Raw genomic sequence first — 20,666 nt, forward strand, 5'->3', positions numbered from 1 at the left:
TCCAGGAATTGGAATTACTGTACTAAGACTTAGAGATACTTCTTTCTTAAAAAAAATCAGGTTAACAGGGCAGCTAGTTGGCACAGTGATTAGTTAGAGCACCAGCCTTAGAGTTGGAAGATCTGAGTTCATATCTGATTTCAAACACTTACTAGCTATGTGGCCCTGGGCAAGTCACCCTGATTGCCTCAGTTTCCTCATCTGTAAATGATCTAGAGAAGGAAATAGTGAACTACTCCAGTATCTTTGCCAAGAAAATCCCAAAATGGGATCACTTAGAATGTCTCAAAAAAAAATTAGGTTAAGTCAAAATGTGTAAAACATGTCATACAGGGGCCCTGCTGACCCCTCTCTACTTGTTTGGCTTTATAGTGGTTGTTTATTTGGATCAAACCTTGATAGTTATGAGTCAGAAAAACAAGAACTGCAGTCTGTCTGTTTGAGGAAGTGGGGAATAAAGCTATTAACCCTGCTTCCCCAAAATCAGGGTTTCTATCAAGTATTCTTGAAAATGTTTCAGTGTGCTTGCTTTAGCAGCATGTACTAAAATTGGAATGTTAAAGAGAAGATGAGCATGATCTCTACTGAAGAATGACATAGAAATTCATGAAGTGTTCCATTTTTTTTTAGAGAAAAAAATGTTGCCCACATCCATACTTTGAAGGCTTGGATCATTAGAAAATTAAAGTGTCAATACAGGCTTTCTTCTCCATAAAAATCATAATATTTTAGATTTGATGGAGACCTCAGAGATCATCTAGTTCCACACATCCAAGTAGGATTTGTTTTCTAAGATAAATTCAGTTGAGGTGAATTAAGGTGGTCCCTCAGAGGACAATCTACCTTGTGTTTAAGAAGGTGGACCTTGGGAGAGAGAAGGCACTATCCTCTAAAGGTATGGCAGCGTTGGGCCAGAAAAGAGAAGGGGGGTAGTTGCTACAGCAAGGCATGGAGCTGGTGGAATGAATTGCTGCACCAGGAGAAATTGCTGTCCCTTGAATATTGACCCTAGGGTAAAGTCTTTTCCTTCTATCCTAGTTATGGCAGAGTATAGTCCAATTCTCCCAATTTCACAGAGGACAAATTGAGGTCAACTGAGAAGGGGGATAGTCCATGGTCATACCAGCTAAGTAGTAGCCGAATTGTAAAGTCTCTAGACTCTTAGTGCTTGCCTCTCTCTACATCACACCATATATAAAGAGATTATCTCTGCCAAAGAGGTATAAAGAAAGAAGCATTGTAGTGTCTAACTTGTGCAGAAACTGCAAGGATAGGCTATGTACTTGGAATTTCCCTGCCCAATAGCAACAGCAAACTTTACAAAATAAAGGCCTCTGAGAGGGAAAGAGAATATAAAGGTTAGCAGAGATAAATTTATTAGTTAAATACTGATTTTACAGCAACCTCACCTTAAGACAACGTTAACGGGTCTATGGGGTCAGGGAGGGTATGGGCATCCATCCTTCATGGAAGGGAACAAAATGGGAGATTAAAATTGAACCTTATTTTAAAGATGCTCTTTGCTACTGGTCGATTCTTTTGGGTCAGGGGTAGGCAATGTCATAGAAAGTTACAGCACTGTTTATGAGAAAGAGAAAAGATCATGGTGAAGAGTCTCTGTGGGGCCCTAGGACCCTCTTTGAATCAGCAGTATTCTAGGACAGTGGTCATGGGGTAAGACAGGGAAAGAAAAAAGACCAATTCCAGAGAGGCTCACAGAGGAGGCTTTTCAAGGGGTCACACTCAGTGCTTTCCGCTATGGGATGTTTTTTCAACTCTCTTGAGGCTTTTATCTGCCAGGTCGAAGATTTCCATTTAGAAAAAATCAGTCAGACATTTAAACCAGTTAATATCTCATCATCATACACATAACTTGGTCCAGAACTTTTGAAAAAGCCTGAGAGAGGAGGCAAGGAAGGTCCATGTTACATTATGCTTGAGAGTTGCATCAGAAGTGAAGGTTCAGAGAGTATGGGAATAAGAATCACTGGTTTCCAGAAAGATCCTCCCACCTCCAAAACCTTGCCATCCCCAAGTCACTGAGCTTTGCTGAGGGAGAAGGGCCCAATCAGACTTTCTCTGGTATGGCTTTGTATTCCAGGCAAAGCCTCAAGTCTTAGGTCATGGGAGTGAAATGGTAAAAGGAAAAGATCTCCCCATCAGGAAATCCTTTAGGAGGAAGTCATATGAGAAATGGTCTCTGATTACAGTGAAGAAGCTTTCCCCATTTGGTCTGTGGAGGGTAGGTCATCTGTACTCGATGATCCAAGCTCTTTCCAGTATTCCTACCCAAGTAGCCTTTAAGTTTCTTCCAAATCATTCTTCTGGAGTCAGTCTCATCAAGGGGAAAGACTGGGAATTCTGGCTTCAGAAAGCCCCAAATCTCTCTCTCCCCTGGCTTCCCAAATCCCAGAATCCATGTGAGGAGTTCAAGGTGGAGAAAGGTGAGATTATGCAGTGATGATGTCCCCATGACTTTCAGCTAAGACGAGGCTATTCCAGGAGTCCTGCTTGGTTCCAGCCTGTGGGGACTGGCTGACTGGAGATGGGTAGCCCTGAGGAGAGATCTTCAGGGCTGAGAGAACTGGGTGAATAGAGGCCCCATGGCCAGACATCGAGCTGACTGAGAATGACTAGAAATAAAAAGTGAAAGAATGAGGTGAAAGAGAGTTTATCACAGAAGCTACAAGGTATTTGGGATGGGAGAGTTCAAGGTGGAATTTTAGTCACAGGGCTCAGGTCACATGAAGACCCTAACTAGTCTTGTGGCTTAAAATATTTCCTGCTGGGAGCCCTTAATTCTAAAGCACTTATCATATTTTAAAAGCTTGGGCAGACTCAAGCCTCTAGCAAGTGGATTAAAGAAAAAGGATGAGGAGAGGGAAAAAGTAAAATAACAAGCAAACAAACCAGTTAGTCCCTCTCCTAGTGAGTCCATTGAATAGAGGTAGAGTGATACAGGGTTATTGCTTTCCCTGCCCCCACCACCCCAGTGGACAATGGGTAGGATTTGCAATCAGACATTTTGGTTTCAAGTCTCAGCTCTGCATTCAATATTTGTGAGACCTTGGGCAAATCACTTCTCTTTGGGTCTGTCTTCTCATCTATAAAATGTTGGGGGTTAGACTATATGATCTTTAAGGTCTCATTTTAGAACTGAAATCGATGGTTCTATAAGAAATCAGAAATGCAAAGGACCTGCATAATAGATCTTCAACATCAAGGCATTACACTTTCTTACGGCCACAAGGAGTTTTCACCTTCATTGTCTCATTTTATCTTCATAACCAGCCTATGAGGGAGGTAAGACAAGTGTAACTTGCCCATTTCACAAGTAGGAAGCTGATGGTAAGAGGTTATGATATCACAGATTACAGTTATTGAATTACTAAACCAGATGTTGAACACAAATATCCAGAATCCCATATATACCATATTGCTTTGATAAAGAGTATCAAAATGGTGCCTTGATAGGATAGGCATTGTGTGACAAAGGGAAGATTCTTCAACACATAGCGATGATTACTGGCAACTAGGTGGTGCAGTACATTGAGTGCTGGAGTTAGAAAGAACTGAGTTCAAATGTAACCTCAGATATTTACTAGTTACACGACCCTGGGCAAGTCACTTCACCTCTTTGCCTCAGTTTCCTTATCTGTAAAATGGGGATAATAATATCACGTACCTCCCATGGCTGTTGTGAGGATCAAATGAGATGATATTGTAAAGTGCTTAGCAAAATGCTAGCATATAGTAAGTACTATATAAATATTAATTTGCATCATCATCATCATCATTATATGATCTAGCCACAGTGAAAGACAACTGAACCTCCAATATGTATGCACTTAGCAGTGAGGAACCTTCCCTTCAATTCCTATGTAAGATGCTCAAGGCTTCTCTCACTCTGGGGCCCAAAAACCCCACCTCATCGACTCCAAGAACACAAAGGTAGTTAGGAATGTTGAACACTTCCTCATGTAATCCAAAGAGAAGGGCAAGCAAGTGGATTCCACAAGGAATGTGGGTTTTCTATCACCTGAACTCTAGCCCTAAGATGAAACAGGAAACCAGCTCACTGGGACTACCAAGGACTCTAGAAGGGTTAGGGCAGTCCTGAGCCTGGATCGCAAAATAGGGACAGGATACCTCTGAAGTTATGTTAAAAGCCACCCTATTAGAGAAAGGGGGCAGTTGGGTGACTTAGTAGATAGAGTACTGGGCCTGGAGTCAGGAAGACCCATCTTCTTGAGTTCACATCTGCCCTCAGACACTTACTAGCTATGTGACCCTGGACAAGTCACTTAACCCTGCTTGCTTCAGTTCCTCATCTGTAAAAAGAGTTGGAGAAGGAAATGGCAAATCACTCTAGTATCTTCGCCTAAAAAGTCCCAAATGGGGTCACAAAGATTCAGAAAAGACTGAAAAATGACTAAACAACAACATGTGAAGGGGCCATTTCACCTTTTGCAGGTCTACCTCCTTACATTAATGGGACATGGGATTTACCACTGGACAAGACCTTGGAGGCCTAGCCCAATCTCCTTGTTTTCTAGAAGGGGAATTTCAGACTCAAGACAGGTTAAAAGATTGGCCCATGATCATATAGGTAATAAGCAGCAGAGCTGAGATTTGAACCCAGGTCATCTGACTTCAAATCCAGTACTCTTTCTACTACACAGTGCTTTCAAATCCAGTACTCTTTCTACTACACAGTGCTTCCTCCTTGATGATGAACCCAGGTGGAAAATTTCCCTACAGTCCCAACGTAGCTATCTTGTACCATAAAACAAGGAGCCTTGATATTTAGGATATTTACCACAAGGCAAACCCTCCCCTCCCCCCCGGACTTGCTTCAACTCTAGCTTAAGGTCAAAGCTTTCTGGTTAAATCACATTCCTCACTAGCTCCTATTTCTTCAAAGCTATGTTTAATCCAGCTGTTATCTGCCCACCAGGGAGCAAGCCTCTTCTCATCCCACTTGCTGTACTTACCTGAGACATAGGGCTGGTATGCCCATAATGGGAGGAAATCCCTGGTTCTGTTTTGATGGGACGCATCTCCTCAGTGCTAGTGGTATTACTAGAGCTGCTGGCAGTGCTCGTAGTAGGAGTGAGACTTTCGCTGCCTGTGGAACCTGGAAACAAGGCACACACAGCAGGACTCTCAGGGAGAGTGACAGAAAAACAGGAATAGATCTCCTCAGAGAAGACCAGGAGGCAGATAACAGTGGGATTGCTAGTTACAGAAAGACACCTGATTACTGTGGGAGGGAAGGATAGGATGAATTATGGCCAGAAATAGGCCAGAAATCAGGAGGTTTGTGTCAGTATACAGTTAAGACCTGGAGAGTAAATTTTTGCCAAGATGTTTCAATCACAAGACCAAAGACAATATAATATAGTGGAAGTATTGCAGTTCTCAGTGTCAGGAGAAGACCTGAGTTTGAATCCTATCTTTGGTACTCACTAGTTATGACAAGTCACTTTACCTGCAATTCTGTGTCCTTATTTATAAAATAGAGGGTTTTTTTTTTTAACCAGACCTGTGATTTCATCAGAATATAGAGCTCTTGAAGGAATTACCCCTCCCATGAGAGATCACTAGTTTCTCTGCAATTTTTGATCTTAGGGGGTTTCTTAGAGGCACTGAAAAGTTAAGTGACTTGTCTAGGTTCATAAAGCCACAATTTATCAGAGACAGGACTTGAAGGCTGGTCTTTCTGACTCTAAAGCCATATTTACTGGAACATGTAGTAAAGATACATGGAGTAAAATGGAGCTACTTCACAGGTCTATTGTGATCTAATTTATGGAGGACATGTGCACACGTGAAAATGCTACAGTAAATGTGAACTATTTTCATCACCATCCCATTCTAAAAGAGATCAGTCAATCCTGTCTTTAGGGTATAGGAAGAAGCAGTTTATAAATGTTTTCTCTCTAGAGAAGGGTAAGTTAGCTCTAATATGGCTTGAGTGAAAAGTCAATGAAGATAAATACATATCCTTTCTTTAACAGCAAGCTCACAAGCCATTGGTATTTCCTGGAATGAATAAATACCTCCTAGGTACATCAGTACTGAGAAGAAAGTGTCTAAGGGGCATAAGGGGCAAGACAGGAAACTATTGCTTCCACAGTAAAACCATATATTGGTCCCTTAGCTTGTAAATTGACTTCTTCTGATCTCAGTTAGTATGACTTAGTTTCTCTAAGTGTGATTATATCTGGGGAAATGACCAAATTAATTAAGTTCATAGATTGACAAGGCTAAGTAAAAGTAGAGCAATATTTGCATCCCTCCTAAACAACCTGTCCTCCTTTATCATATTTAATATTAACAAGATGACAGAATGAAGTAGAGAAACTATGGTGGATCTCAAAGCATTTACATAAAGCATGTCACACAGATCCTCACACACAAAGGAACTGACATTATCATTGCCATAATGATTACAAACTAGCTACATAACACTATGTTAAGAGTTAGTTAAGCAAGAAGAATAACCATTTTCACAGCCCAAAATTCTACTGATTTGTTTACATAATTACACATCACATTGTTAATATTAGAGACCCACCTGATGTTGTCTTGGCTTTGTTAAGATTCTTGGGCTTCCGTTTTCTTGTTTGAATCCCTTCTTTCCTCATTGCAAGAGGCCTTGGGACCTGGGGAGCCCAAAATAATAATGTAAGCAAACACAAGTTTCCATATGTAATCTATTTTCTAATACACAGCAAGAGGCAGAGAGATGCCAGTAATCATCTTGAACAATTGTAGCATTGTGTGTTTGAGCAATGTGAATGGACTTTGGAAATTCTGACAAGAAAGCATTTTGGAAGAAATCAGCCTTGCAAAGGAATTGTAGAATTTGTTCATCAGTGACTTTTTTTTTTTTAACCATGGCAAACTCTTCTCAAACTTGATAATGATGTCTGAGGTTTCCCTTTTCCATTTTTCCATTAAAATTGTCATTCACTCACATCCCAATTTCCTTGGTCTCTTAGTCTGGGTAATTGACCTATTTGTTACAGGACTAACAAAGATTATTAAAACAGTTAAGATAGGGCAGACAGGAAAAAGAAAGGGCAGAGATGAAAATTAGGTCAGAAGTTAGAGCTGGTATAACAACTACATGAAACAATGCTCAAATCAAAATAAACCTGAGGTTTCACCTCACACCCTGAAAATTTTTTTAAATGGCAAAAGATGGGAATAATTAATATTGGAGGGTTTACGAGAAGATAGGCACATTAATACATTAGTGATGGAGCTGTGAATCTGTGCAACCATTTTGGAAAGCAATTTGGAATTATAAAAATATAGTGACTAAAGTATCCATCCTTAACCCAAAGATTCTGTTACTAGGCTTATGCCCTAAGGAAGTCACTGATAAGAAGAAAGTCTCCAAACACATCAATATATTTATAGCAACATTTCTTGTGACAGCAAAGATGCCCATTAATTAGGAAATAGCTAAGCATTATGGTACTTGAATTAATGAAATATTACTGTGTTGTAAGAAATTATATGTATGATGAATATGGAGAAACATGGGAAGATTTACATGAACTAATGCAGAGTGAAATAAGCAGTCGAGAAAACAATAAAGATGACTACAACTACGTAAATGGAAAGAATAGCCACAATTCCCTCCCAAAAGAAAATAGAATGTCACAAATTTATAAAGAACAAGTATGACTTCTAAGAAGTGATGTGAGAAGACACACTTACTGCACTGTTTGCAGAAGTTGGAGGTCCCTAGTAATGTACATTGCATATATTTTCAGACTTTTCTAAGTATGGATCACTCATGCTATTTTTTTTTCCCTCTTTTTCTTTTTGTCTTCCAAAAAATACTATTTCTTATATGGTATGACCTTCTGGAAGGGAGAGGGAAGGATACTGGGAGAAATTATGGTGATGTAACAAAACATCGGTATAAAGTTATTTTCAAAAAAGATTGAGAAGGTAATTTCATTTCCTGTGATACAATAAGATTGGGAGAGAAGCTGTCTTACATCATGAATGATACAATTTACCATCCTTTTCACTTCTATAATCATTCTTTCATTCATCCCTCCAGTCCCAAAGGAAAAGTTGTCCCTCTTTCCCAATGCCCTTCCACCTATACCCTAGAATTCATCTCTTCCTCTCTTCTTATCATCTTTACTTTCCAATATCTTCAGTTTCTCCCTCAGCATTGACTTCATCCCTGCTGCCTTACAAGGTACATGTGAACTCTCCATCTTCAAATGTTTTTCTCTTTTGATCCTGCTTTTTTCCCTTTAGCACAATTCTACTTCTCTATCTCCTTTCATTGTCAAACTTCTTGAAGGAGTGATGCATATCTATCTACTGCTTCTACTGGTTCTCCCTTGACCCTCTGCAATATGGCTTTCACTGTATTACTACCAAATCACAGTTCTTGAAGGTTGTTGATGGCTCAAATGGACTTTACTCAGGTTTTCTCCTGCTGAGCACTTCTGCAGGATTATACACTTTTTACTCCTTCTTTCCAAAATGCCTTCCTTGACTTCTTTGATAGTGCTCTTTTCTGACTTCTCCCTACTCCTCTGACTTTCACAGGTTCCCTCCACCCCTTCACTTTCTCCTCCAACTTGCTCATGTGGGCATTCCTTAAGGTTCCCTCTTCCATTCTCTTCTTTTCTATTCTTTCTTCTTTTCTATTCTCTCTCTCTATTCTTTCTCTTAGTTAATTGATCTTGTCTCACACTTTTAGCTATCATTTGTATGAGGACTTGAATATGTATGTATGATTCATTTTGTAATTATTTATTTTAGAATTTTTCTAATTATCTAATTATTATTTATATTTCTAACCCCTAAGACATTGTAACTCTGAGCATTTTCATTGGCTTTCCCTTATGCCTAGAATGCTATCTCTCCTCATGTCTGCTTCCTAGCTTTCCTGGCTTCCTTCAGGTCCTAGGCAAAATCTTACTTCCATAGGAAGCCTTTCCTCATCTCTCTTAATTCTAGTGTCTTACCTCTGTTGATTATTTTCAATTTATTTTGTACATAGCTTGTTTGTATGTAATTGTTTGCATCTTGTCTCCCTCATTAAACTGAACTCATTGAGAACAGGGACAATCTTTTACCTTCTTTGCATAGTGCCTGAAACATGTTAGGTACTTGGTCAGTATTTATGGACTGACTGACTCCCTGAAGCCCCAAGCCCAGGTATCCAAAAGAGGATCTCCATCTCTCTATGTTTGTCATTAATTCAAACTCATCATATCCAAAACTGAACTCTTCCTTTTTACACCCAAACTTCTTCTTCTTCTCTAGATGAGCAAGGGCATAGAGGAAGGAATGAGGAAGGTATATTAGTGTGACCCTGAGAAAACTAATCTCCCTGACCTTAGTTCAAATCTAGTCTTAGACAAGGTTGTATAATCCTGGGCAAGTCAATTAACTTCCATTTGCCTCAGCTTCGTCATCTGTAAAATGGGGCTAATAATAGCACCTTCCCCAAAGCTGTTGTGAGGATTAAATGATATGATAATTATAAAACATTTAGCACAGTACCTGGTACACGGTAAATGCTGTGTAAATATTTATTATTATTATGAACTATTATCTCTGCCTTGGAAGTGGCTATCCTTCCTGTAGGGAATTCATTCCTTTCTCACCTCTGCCTCTTAGTTTTCTTCACAACTCAGGAAATGGGTCACTTTCTACATGAAGGGTTTCCTGATCTTCCCATCTGCTAGCACACCCCCTCAAGTTATATTTATGTGTTTATTTTGTATGTATTTTGCATATATTTGTACATGTATATGTTGTTCTCCCCAGTAGAATGTGAACTTCTTGAGGAGAAGAGCTGTTTCACTTTTACCTTTGTATGCTCAGTAACTAGCATAAGTGCCTGGCACAGTCAATGCTTAATAGATTAATTCACTGATAGATCTCTCCATTGGACTGATCTTCCAAAAATATAGTCTACTTCCCCCACTGTGCTGTCTTCAATGCCGTGCTCTGCACTTGCTAGGTGATCAATAAAAATTTCTTGAAAGAATTAAAGAAGCTACGGCAGAGGGTAATTCAGTACAACTCAACAAACATTTGTGAAGTACCTACTGTATGCAAATTTTAGAAATACAAAAATGAAATATGACATAGCCCTTAGTATCAAGGAACTCTCATTCTATGGGTAATATTAGGTCAAAGATAAGAAAAAGAATGAAGACATAGTAGAAAGAACACTGGATAAGCTGTCAGAAGAAGACATGTCTCTATTCAGTGGCAATGTAAACATTTAGACAACGAAAAGGCAATGAAACCTAACAAATAGAGAGATGAAAACTCACCACATTGGAAAGGTTCAGGAACCCAGTCTTAACTTACCCCATGCAGCTTCATGTAAAGGCCACAGGCATTACAGACAGGCTCCCCTTCTGCATTGCGGCGCCATAGCGTGGTAGTTGTAGTCTGGCAATTTGCACAAGAGAGCCCCACCCGGCGTGAAGCAGACTAAAAAGACAGAATCAAAAGATTTATTTTGTAATTCACCAAAAGAGAGATTATCCCTACTGGATTTTAGAGATCAGACTAATGGGAGAGCATCTAATCCTGAGACAGCCAATTTCCTGTTGGGGTACTAAAATTAGTCAATAAATATGCCCAATACAACGAAAGAACTTCATAGAGGACCATGTCACATGGGTGGGGGAAGGTTCTAAGGAAGGAAATAATGTCTTGAGAGGAAGCATACTAAGCAGAAAGATGACTGGACTTGGAGTCAAAGGGCCTAGGTCCTGCTAATTACTACTTATGTGACCCGAGCCCCCATTCCTCATCTCTAAAGTGAAGGAGTTGGACTATATGACCTTTAAGGTCTCTTCCAGACCTCAATCTATCATTTTACAGTCACTCAGCTATTTTACTGAGTCATGAAGTCAGAATCTCCTAGTAGATACCAAGGCTACCTTCTAGATAAAAGTGAGATTTAGGAAGCTACAGGAACAACTTTCATAAACACAAACATACACATTTCATAAACAATAGAAGATATAACTTTAATGCTAATAATGAGTGCTAATAAGAGCAGAGGCAGACCAAATGGCAGAGGCAGCATGGTTTGAAGAATGTTTAATGGGGGCTTGGAGCATGTGCAGATGTCCTCTGTTTGCAAAGATGGTAGCCATTTCCGTGGAAGTTTGCTTCTGGGTGACTAGAGTCCTAAAGTATGCTAGACATTGTGCTGTACTTCCACATGCATAGGAACAGTCTTTTTCCATTGGCTGCATAGCCATAGCCCTGTAGCTGGAACTGTTGGCATTTGAAATTTTATTATTTTGTTTAGAAATATTTTATCATTAGAATATCATATTTTTTAAGAATGATTTACAGAAATACAATTTACAAAAATGATGCACAGTCAATTTTGATAAAATATTAAAATTTATTACGTTAATGGAGCCTTGAGGCATACCAAGATCATCCAAGACGGAAGCATCTATATGGGAGACACCAGGAACTTGCACTCGCACTCTTTCTCTGTCTCTCTCTCTTTGTCTCTCCTTCTCCCTCTCCCTTTCCCTCTGTCTCTCCAGCTGTCACCAGAGGCATGAAGGTCCTATTTACCCACAGCACAGGAGCGATGAGCTAAGCTGAGGAGGTGGAGGGAGGGGGCTATATTCTCCCCACCCATATCCCATACCACCCAACCCAAGAATTGGACTTGGAATTTTGATTTATTTTGTCCAACCTTTTCAGTTCTAGGCACAGGAGCTAGATAAAGTCTCTGGATCTATACTCAAGTCATGGTGACTTTGGAGACAGGATTCTAGGCCAGATGTTGTTACCAGCCCACCAGGGAAACCCTGAGAAGTCAGAACGACCAGGATTCAAGCCCAAGGGGAGCTTGGCGCATATTGAATTGAGTTTAACTGAGAACTTTCCTTTTTTCCAGAGATTGAGATTGAGATTGTGTTAGGGATTATGCTTTCCAAATGTTAGAAAGGGGGATGTTTGTATTCTTGCTATACCTTTGAAGTAAATATTTCTTTGTAAAAGCTAATTTGACTATTAAGTGGGTAAACAGAACTGGGGTACATGGGACTCCTAAAAATGAGCAAACATAAATCAGTGGAGGATAGAGTCAGTGGCAGAGACTAGATACTCGCAACCCACCTAAGGATACTAGAGAACCCTGGCGTGCAGTGAAATATATCATCTGTCTCTCAGGCAATGAGGATCAGGGTACTCATTGTTACACTATATAGTTTTTAAATTTAATTAATTTCTTGGTTTTTAGTTTTCAACAATCACTTTCACAAGTTTTAAATTTTTCTCCCCCCTCTCTCCCCAAGATGGCATGAAATCTTATATGGGTTCTACACATGCATTCTTATTAAACATATTTTCACATTAGTCATGTTGCATAGAAGGATTAAAACAAATGGAAGAAACCATGAGAAAAAACAAAACAGAACAAAGCACAAGAGAAGATAGTCTGCTTCATTCTGTGTTCTGATTCCATAGTTCTTTCTCTGGATGTGGATGGCATCTTGCCTCAGGAGTCCTTTGGGAAGGTTTAAGTCCTTGCATTGCTGTGAAGGGCTTAGTCTATCAGTAACAGTCATTATCCACTGTGGCTGTTACTGTGTATAATGTTCTCCTGGTTCTGCTTATTTCACTGAGCATCAGTTCATATAAGTCTTTCCAGGTTTTGCTGAAGTCCAACTGTTTGTCATTTCTTATAGCACAATAGTATTTCATTATGTTCATATACCACAACTTGTTCAGCCATTCCCAATTGATGGGCATTCCCTCAGTTTCCAGTTCTTGGCCACCACAAAAAGAGCTGCTATAAATTTTTTTGTATATGTGGGGCCTTTTCCCATTTTTATGATCTCTTTGGGATACAGGCCTAGAAGCAATATTGCTAGGTTGTGACATATATTTCCTTTAACTAAAATAGCATTTAAGTTGTAAGAAAAAATACCCATTACAAAAATTAATCTTAATTGGACTGAGTTGCTTATACAAATATACTAACAAAGTCTCAAATGAAACAATATTTTAAATAGAACAAAATACTGATTTTTAAATAGTTTGGCAAACATTTAAATTAAGTATACTAGTTTTGCTTTTCCCTTATAGGAAACCTTTACAGGAGGTCTAACTTATATTAAGCATAAAAGGAAAGTCTAGCTGCCAAAATACTAGTTAACAAGTGATTTTTTTGAAATAATAAACAAAATACATTTTTTGGAATAGCTTTTAGATTTTTCTAGTGAGCCCTCTAGTACTGGAAAGAAGGACTTTTTTTTTTAAACAACAGATTCAATGCAATTTCCCTTAGTGGTGCTTAAATCTCTTCTTTGGCAGTGATCCCACTGGATTATAAAGAGAGCTATGAATCTAGGATTTATATTTCAAATCAAACAGGAAATGAAAGCAAACGCTCCACAGACCTGCATGCAAAAAAAGACTCATTCATAGTTCATTATTACAACAAAAATGCAATTAACCATTTTACAGTTAAATAGTTTGCTATATCAGGCAATTGCAATCATTGAAGCATGATTCAATTGCAGCAAATTTTTGCTTAAGCTAATTAAACATTATGAGAAATACTTATAAGATGTGAACAGCTGTTTGTTACTTTATGATATTCTTAAATTCTTGAATTAAATAATTATTTTTTTCTGGTTCCTTTTTGAACTTCAGAGTTAATAGAACAAGCCCACAATTCTGCATTCTAAATCATATACATTTTTACAAAAACAAAATCAAAATAGAGTCTATATTAAAATACAAAATTTTGACAAAATATTGTGTGATATAATTCTATCACATTTTCATTGGGAGTCATGTCACTTTAATGACAGTGTTCACTTCAAAAATATTAGCAATTCAGAATGCCATAGATTTTCAAGCCGGTTACTTTTTGTAAAATAGCTGCATTTTTAACTGTTTCCCACAGTTCCCACATCCTCTGAAAGCCAAAACTATATGGTACCAACAACTAACACAATACAATGTCTGGGTGGCATTAAGGAACACTAGATGAAAAAGATGGTGCCACCATTTCCAGCAACCTGAGGACATCTGTAAATCAGTCTGACAATTTTGTAGAAGTTTTTTTCAGCATTTGTGCCTGAGTGTGAAGGACTACATCATGAAGTAAGAGGTAAAGGCCTGAGGGCTGCCTCCTGCTTCCTTCTCTCCCCCCCACAGGGTAGTTTGACTTTCTATGTCCCCCTAACTATGAGATTGACTGTCTCCGAGGATTTATACATTCCCTCTCTGTGGGATGGTGTGTTTCAAGATGCTATAATAATTCCTAAGAGAAGGTGATCCCCTGAAATACAAATTCCCCCCACACACTGGAAGGAACTCAATATGAGGTCTCTTATTTCAGACATACACCTCTTCTCCCAGGAGATTTTCCTTTGTCCTTTTGAGATAAGAATACTCCCACCCTCAACTCAATCTTCCTATTGCCTTTATCCCATTCTTCTATAAGCACCATACTTATTGAGAGACAAAAAGAACAATGATTTCTTCACTATTCACAGGTTGTCACACCCCCACAAACCTATATTCCTTCTCTTCATTTATAGAACTTCCCACTTTCACATTCTACAAAAAGATATGGATTCACTTAAAAATGAGAGGATTTAGTTTTTACTGGCTAGTCTCCCTCCCCTCCCCTTCCCTTCCCTGAACCTTGAGCCTACAGCACTGTGAAGCTCAGACACCCTGGGGCCCCTGGCCCTGCCTAAAGGCTCTCTTCTGGACCCTCCTGGCTTCAGAGTGATTATCAATAGTAACTGTTGGTTTCCCTCCCAGCCTGAATTCTTTCTCTTCTTTGCCTCATTAAAGAGGCCTATTCAATGAATGGCTTTACCTCACCCTAAGTGAGTACCTGCATAGACCTTGGCCTAAGAGACCCAAGGTCTCCCACTGCATCCTGGGTCATCTCCAGTCATCCTGATGAATATCTGGTCACTGGATTCAGATGGCTCTGGAGGAGAAGTGAGGCTGGTGACCTGCACAGCCCTCCCCCACTCAAAACAAAGTCAAGTGCAAGTCATGTCACCATTTCTCTGATGGCATGGTCTTCTTTGGCAACCAAGGACGAACGCAACCACACAAATTCTTTTTTAAAGAACATAAACATATAAATAAGATATAAACATGAGGCAATTTTAAAATTATTTATTCTTTCCTTGATAATTCTACTTATAATGATAATAATTCTACCTTATAATACAAAGACTATTTGGGGGGAGTGTCTTGACCTTTTTTGTGTGTTATAAGCCCTTTGACAGTCCAGTGAATGAAGCTTATGGACCTCAACCCCTTCATAAAAATGCTTTGTTTTTACATTACAAACATTTACAGATAAATCAATACCATAGACAATGAAGTAGTATCAATAATAAACATATATGCAACAAAAAGCAAAGCATCTAAATTCTTAAAGGAAAAGGACAGTAAAACTATACTATTGCAGGACCTCAATTTTCCCCCTCCCAGAGCTAGACAAATCTAACCATAAGAAGTTAAGGAGATGAGTGGAATTTTAGAAAAGTTAGAAATGATAGACCTCCAGAGAAAAATTGAATGGGACTACTTCCACTTTGTGAGAGATCTCATAACAAAGTACAACAGTTAAGTAAAATATATGATATAGTGATCTCATCTGAAAGTGCATGTAACATTTCATATTTGTAGCAACCCTTCATTTCTATATTTAGAAAAAAATTAATGTTTTCTGTCTTCCCACTGATAATGTTTAATATAAATTTTAGACTTTAATAAGGACTAAAGTTTGAATTAAGAAGAGTCTGGACCTAATAATCTCCTTTGTTTAGAGGATGCCTACACCTTGGGTTGTGAATAAACATTTCAAAGGCCTGTTGAGGACAGGATGTCTGCAATCTAGGTGATGGGACTTTTCCTTACCTTGAATCACAAAGGCATGCTATGGAAGGAAGATGCCCATAGCCTGGGATCACAAAACCCAATTACAATGTGTTTACAATGTGAGAACTCCTTTCTCATGGCAAAATGTACTTAAGAAAGTCAATTTCTGTACTAAGGCAGCCAGCTCTGATCCTGGCTCCATAGCGCTATGTAACTGTTATCTTATGGGGAATTGATAAATTAATTAAATCATAAAATGTATGCATTTAGCCTGTTGCCTTTTCTCTAACCAAGTTTTCAGGTCAACACCACCCAAAATCCATTGCAAAAAAAAGGAAAAAACAAATTTCTTGTAACAGATTGATAGAATCAAGCAAAATAAATTCTCTCAATAGCTGTATATAAAAGTATGTCTCATTCTATACCCTAAATCCACTTCTTTTTAAAAAAGTATAAAAGTACATGTATCTGTGTGTGTATATAAAGTATATATACACATATATATATGCAATTTATGTTATTTATGATAGGAATTTTTCAATCAGCAAAATTCTCTTCTCTCCATCTCTTTTACTACCCTCCTTCTCCCTTCCCCAGTGATTGAGATTGAAAGAAAAAAAAAACATTGTTAAAAATGTATGGTCAAAAAAACCAAATAACATCTAACAAGTGTCTGAGAGTTGGAATATGAATCTTCGTGACTTCAGGCCCTGCAGTCTATCTATTATGCCACCTAAATGCACACATTTCTATGCACATATTCTTCCCTCTTTTCCCCATTTCAGATGAGAATAAGGTTCAGCTATCAGCAGTTATTGTTATCTCCTCTTTCTTCTTTGTAAAGGTATCAACTTGCACACGCTGATTATGTGAGATAATGTCCCCTAACTTTCCTTTTCCTCCCCTTTCTCTATGACTCCTGGTGGTGACAGGGTTCAGAGGGGACATGTATTATCTCCCCAGATTTGAATTGTATGTAGGTTATCTTTATTTAGCTCTTTATAATTCTTTGTGTTTACCTTTTTATATTTCCTCTTAATTCCTATGTTCGAACTTCAAAATTTCTACATAGCTCTGGTATTTTTTTATCAGGAATTCTTGGAAGTTCTCTATTTCATTAAGATCCATTTCCCACTGTGGGATTATACTCAGTTTTACTAGGTATGTTACTCTTGATTTTACAACCAAGCCTATATCTTTGATTTTTGTAATATCATATTCTAAGCTCTGTTTCTTTATAATGGTGGCTGCCAAATCTTGTGTGATCTTGTCTGTGGCTCCTTGGTATGTGAATTGTTTCTTGCTGGCTGTTTTCAGTATATATTTTTTTCTTTGACCTGGAAGCTCTGGATTTTCATTATAATGTTTCTGGGAGTTTTCATTTTGAGGTTTCTTTTAGGAGGTTACCAATGGATGCTTTTTATTTCTACTTTGTCCTCTTGTTTTAAGAGATCTGGGAAGTTTTCTTTTATTATTTCTTGAAATATGATATCTAGGCTCTTTTTTGATCATGAGGTTCAGGTAGTCCTACAGTCTTGAATTGTTTTTTCCTCTGTTTTCCAGGTAAGTTGTTTTTGCTCTGAGATACTTTGCATTTTCGATTGTTTCTTGTCTCTTGGAACCATTGTCTTCTATTTAATACATTCTAATTCTCAGGGAGATTGCTGCTTGGGTAACAGTTTGTGCTTTCTGTGCACAAATTTCTGTTAATTCACTTTTCAATTCTTTGTTCCATAGCTCTCATAGCTTTTCCAAATTTTTCCTCTAGTGCTTTCCTTTCATTTGTAAAAACATGATTTACTTAAAAAAGAAAACAACAAAAACCTTTCTCATCTCTTCCAGAAATTCTAGTTGAATCTATGTCCAAACTGCTTTTATTTGAGGTTTTGCTTGAGATGCTTTGGAGTAATTTTCTTTATATCTTGAATATCCTTGTCACTATAATATCTTTTGTGTGTGTGCGTGTGGTGGGATCTTATTTTATCTGCTCATTCTTCCAGCCTACTTCCTAGCTTCAGTCTTAGTGTTAGGGTCAGACCCTTTGCACTTCTGGAGGAAAAGTCTAGGCTGCTGTCATTGCTGCTTTCTTGGTGTATTGAGTTATTGTGTGATTCTCAGGTCTCAGGGACAGCCCATGCTGGGGACCTGTAAGTGTTCAGTGCTCCTAAAATAGTCTGATCCAGGATATCTAAAACAAAGTCTGATCACTGAACCCCATATCTGAGTTCTGCGAGTTCCTGACCTGGGTTTAGGTCCAAGAAATAGTAGATTGCTGCCAGACTTAGTCTCTATTAGTCTAGGAAGATATAGTTCAAGGTGATAAACCTGCAAAATCTCCTTTGGTTTAGGATTTCTGCCCTGGTTATTCTGTTACTAGTTTCAGATGGAGATAGAAGCTGGAATTGAGTGTTCTGCTTGTGAGATCTTAGCCACACTGTATTTACATTTTTTTCTGACTTCCAACTTAAATTGCCCTCACATGTTTGGACTTCCAGCACCTCTCCTCCAACAAGCTCGAAAAGGTTCAGACCAGGTCAAAAGTCAGCAATTATAAAAGACTTCACTCCTTTCAAAGTAATCTGTGAACTCTCCTTTTTTTGGAAGAGAGGTGGGGGACTATGGGTGAATAATGTTATATACTCTGACAGATCATAATGTTAATTGTTTAATTAACTGCTTTTCTTTATTTGCAGAGGAGTAGGAAGTATATCCAAAAATGACTATAATGTAAAGGCAAAAGGCACCAAAGAAACTTTTTTTTAAAAAAGAAGGAAGTTGAATTGAGCCCTCAGGTGAAAACAAAAACAAAAACAAAAACAATCAGCCTACGGTGGAGTTCTACAAATTCCTGACCTGACCTAGGACTACAACATAAAAAATAGGAGGCAATAGATGGGGAAAAGGATACATAAGGAGCTACCACATATTCCATGGTTACTGTTCCTGTTCTAGTTTTTATTTGGAATGAATCTATGCTTCAAGGATCTAGAAGTTCAACAGAGTTGGCCCATCAACCACTGATATAAATTGTAATACTCTTATGCATTAGCAGACAGTCTTTCTGAGTTTCTGTGGCTAAAAGTATTCACCATTGGGAGGTCAACCCTCTTCTGCCTGGTCCTTAAACAAGACACATACTTAAATCTTGGTAAGACTTTCCAGAACTTGTGTTTCAGTAACCGAGCCCAGGGGTCAGTAAACTAGGGAGAGTTGACCAAATCCCACCCATTGCATGCTTTTGTATAGTCTATGAACTAAGAATGGTTTTTACTATTAAAATACAATAAGAATAAAACAAATTTTTAAAGATACAATAAAACTATTTTTAAAATTTTAAAACAGTTCTTAACGTTCTTGGCTGTACAAAAGTCAGCAGTGGGGCCAGTAGTTTGCTGAATTGACCCCTGACCTAGTCTTTGAGAATCCAAGATCAAGTCCATTTCATGTCTGAAAAAGATTCCACACTGCATCTACATTAGATTAAAAAATACTGATGTTGATCAAAACAGAATTTAAAAAAACCATTTCCCTTCTTTTTGGCATCTTCTAATACACATCACGATAAACTAAACTGGCATAGTCCCCTTGGACTCTAAACATCGTACTCAAACAAGTAATTTTTGAACCCCCAAAGCCATGTTGACATAAGGAAACTCCTAAGAATGGAGAAGTACAAGTTCTAGATAACCTTCTGAAAAGGTTTCAGCAGGTGAAACCTACAAAAGGTGAAACTTACAAAAATAAAGCCCTAGAAACAAAGGACCAATGGATACTCCCCAGAGTGCTGGACTTAGGGGAAGCATGGTTGTTAACATCAGGAGCGATTGCTTACCAGACGACGTTGTGGCTTGATAAGAGGCCGGTTGATGCCATTCATCTTGTGGTAGAGCCCACAGGCATTGCACAAATAGTGACCTGTCCCATCTCTCCTCCAGAGAGGGGTAGACATGGCTCCACAGTTGACGCATTCCCGACCTTCAGAGAAGTCATCAAACATATCTATTGGGAAATAAGTGGAGAGAAAATTAAGAAGTTAGTTTTCCTCCCTACCTGGTTTTATGTTTAAGAACCTAAGCAGTAAAATCCCAAAACAATTTTTTTCTAAGAATTTAAAACACTTCAAACATGATTTCATTCATCCTTACTAAGATTCTAAATGACAGAGGGAACAACACATAATGATAGTAAGTATTTTATCCTTTTAAGCAACAGAAGTAGCAATGCCCAGACCATAGATTTAAAGTCTGAAGTCCAGAGCTGGGACTTCATGTATGTGTGTGTGTGTATATATATGTATGTATGTATGTATGTATGTATGTATATATCTTTATTTCCTCGGTAGGATTTATCAGTGTGGGTTCTATTAGAATTTTTCCCCAGGCACACCAAGGATTAGAGTTGCTGGAGATGGTTGGGAAAAAGGCTCCATTTGGAGTGTGCTTAATAATTTTTCCTTTGAGTTTAACTATATCTAATAAACTGTAGCTCACTGACTGTGTCTTGTGAATGAAGGATATTCATAATAAAGGTCTCAGGAACATAGCCGTAGATTTCCTTAAAAAAAATTATTAGCAATGTTTCATCTCTTGAATTTTTTTGTCTCTTAGTCTAAATTCAGGACACTGCCAATGTAGTTAGTTTTTAACATGTTCAGTTGCCCAGAGCTGCTCAACTTTATGGTTGAGGCTATACGTAGACTGAAATATCACTTGGCTGGTAGCTTGGGTATAGCATCACCTGGTGGGCAATTGATATATTAC

General features: G+C 38.3%; 1 protein-coding gene and 1 non-coding gene across 2 annotated transcripts in view; one reads left to right on the forward strand and one right to left on the reverse strand.

Moving 5' to 3' along the window:
• The first annotated feature begins 523 nt into the window (after nucleotides 1-523).
• On the forward strand, nucleotides 524-626 carry LOC140521774 (U6 spliceosomal RNA). Its single transcript, XR_011973074.1, has one exon. It is a non-coding gene; the product is annotated as a U6 spliceosomal RNA (small nuclear RNA).
• Nucleotides 627-1,353: 727 nt separating this feature from the next.
• GATA4 (GATA binding protein 4) overlaps nucleotides 1,354-20,666 on the reverse strand; it is a 69,413-nt gene continuing 50,100 nt past the window's right edge. The window contains exons 3-7 of the mRNA XM_072634398.1: nucleotides 19,739-19,905; nucleotides 10,372-10,497; nucleotides 6,581-6,668; nucleotides 4,995-5,137; nucleotides 1,354-2,633 (exon numbers count right to left, since the gene is read on the reverse strand). Coding sequence (XP_072490499.1) covers nucleotides 2,451-2,633; nucleotides 4,995-5,137; nucleotides 6,581-6,668; nucleotides 10,372-10,497; nucleotides 19,739-19,905 — 707 coding nt within the window. The 3' untranslated portion in view covers nucleotides 1,354-2,450. The remainder of the gene's footprint in view (nucleotides 2,634-4,994; nucleotides 5,138-6,580; nucleotides 6,669-10,371; nucleotides 10,498-19,738; nucleotides 19,906-20,666) is intronic.

This window comes from Notamacropus eugenii, chromosome 1 (genome assembly GCF_028372415.1).
Source record: "Notamacropus eugenii isolate mMacEug1 chromosome 1, mMacEug1.pri_v2, whole genome shotgun sequence".
NCBI lineage: Eukaryota > Metazoa > Chordata > Mammalia > Diprotodontia > Macropodidae > Notamacropus > Notamacropus eugenii.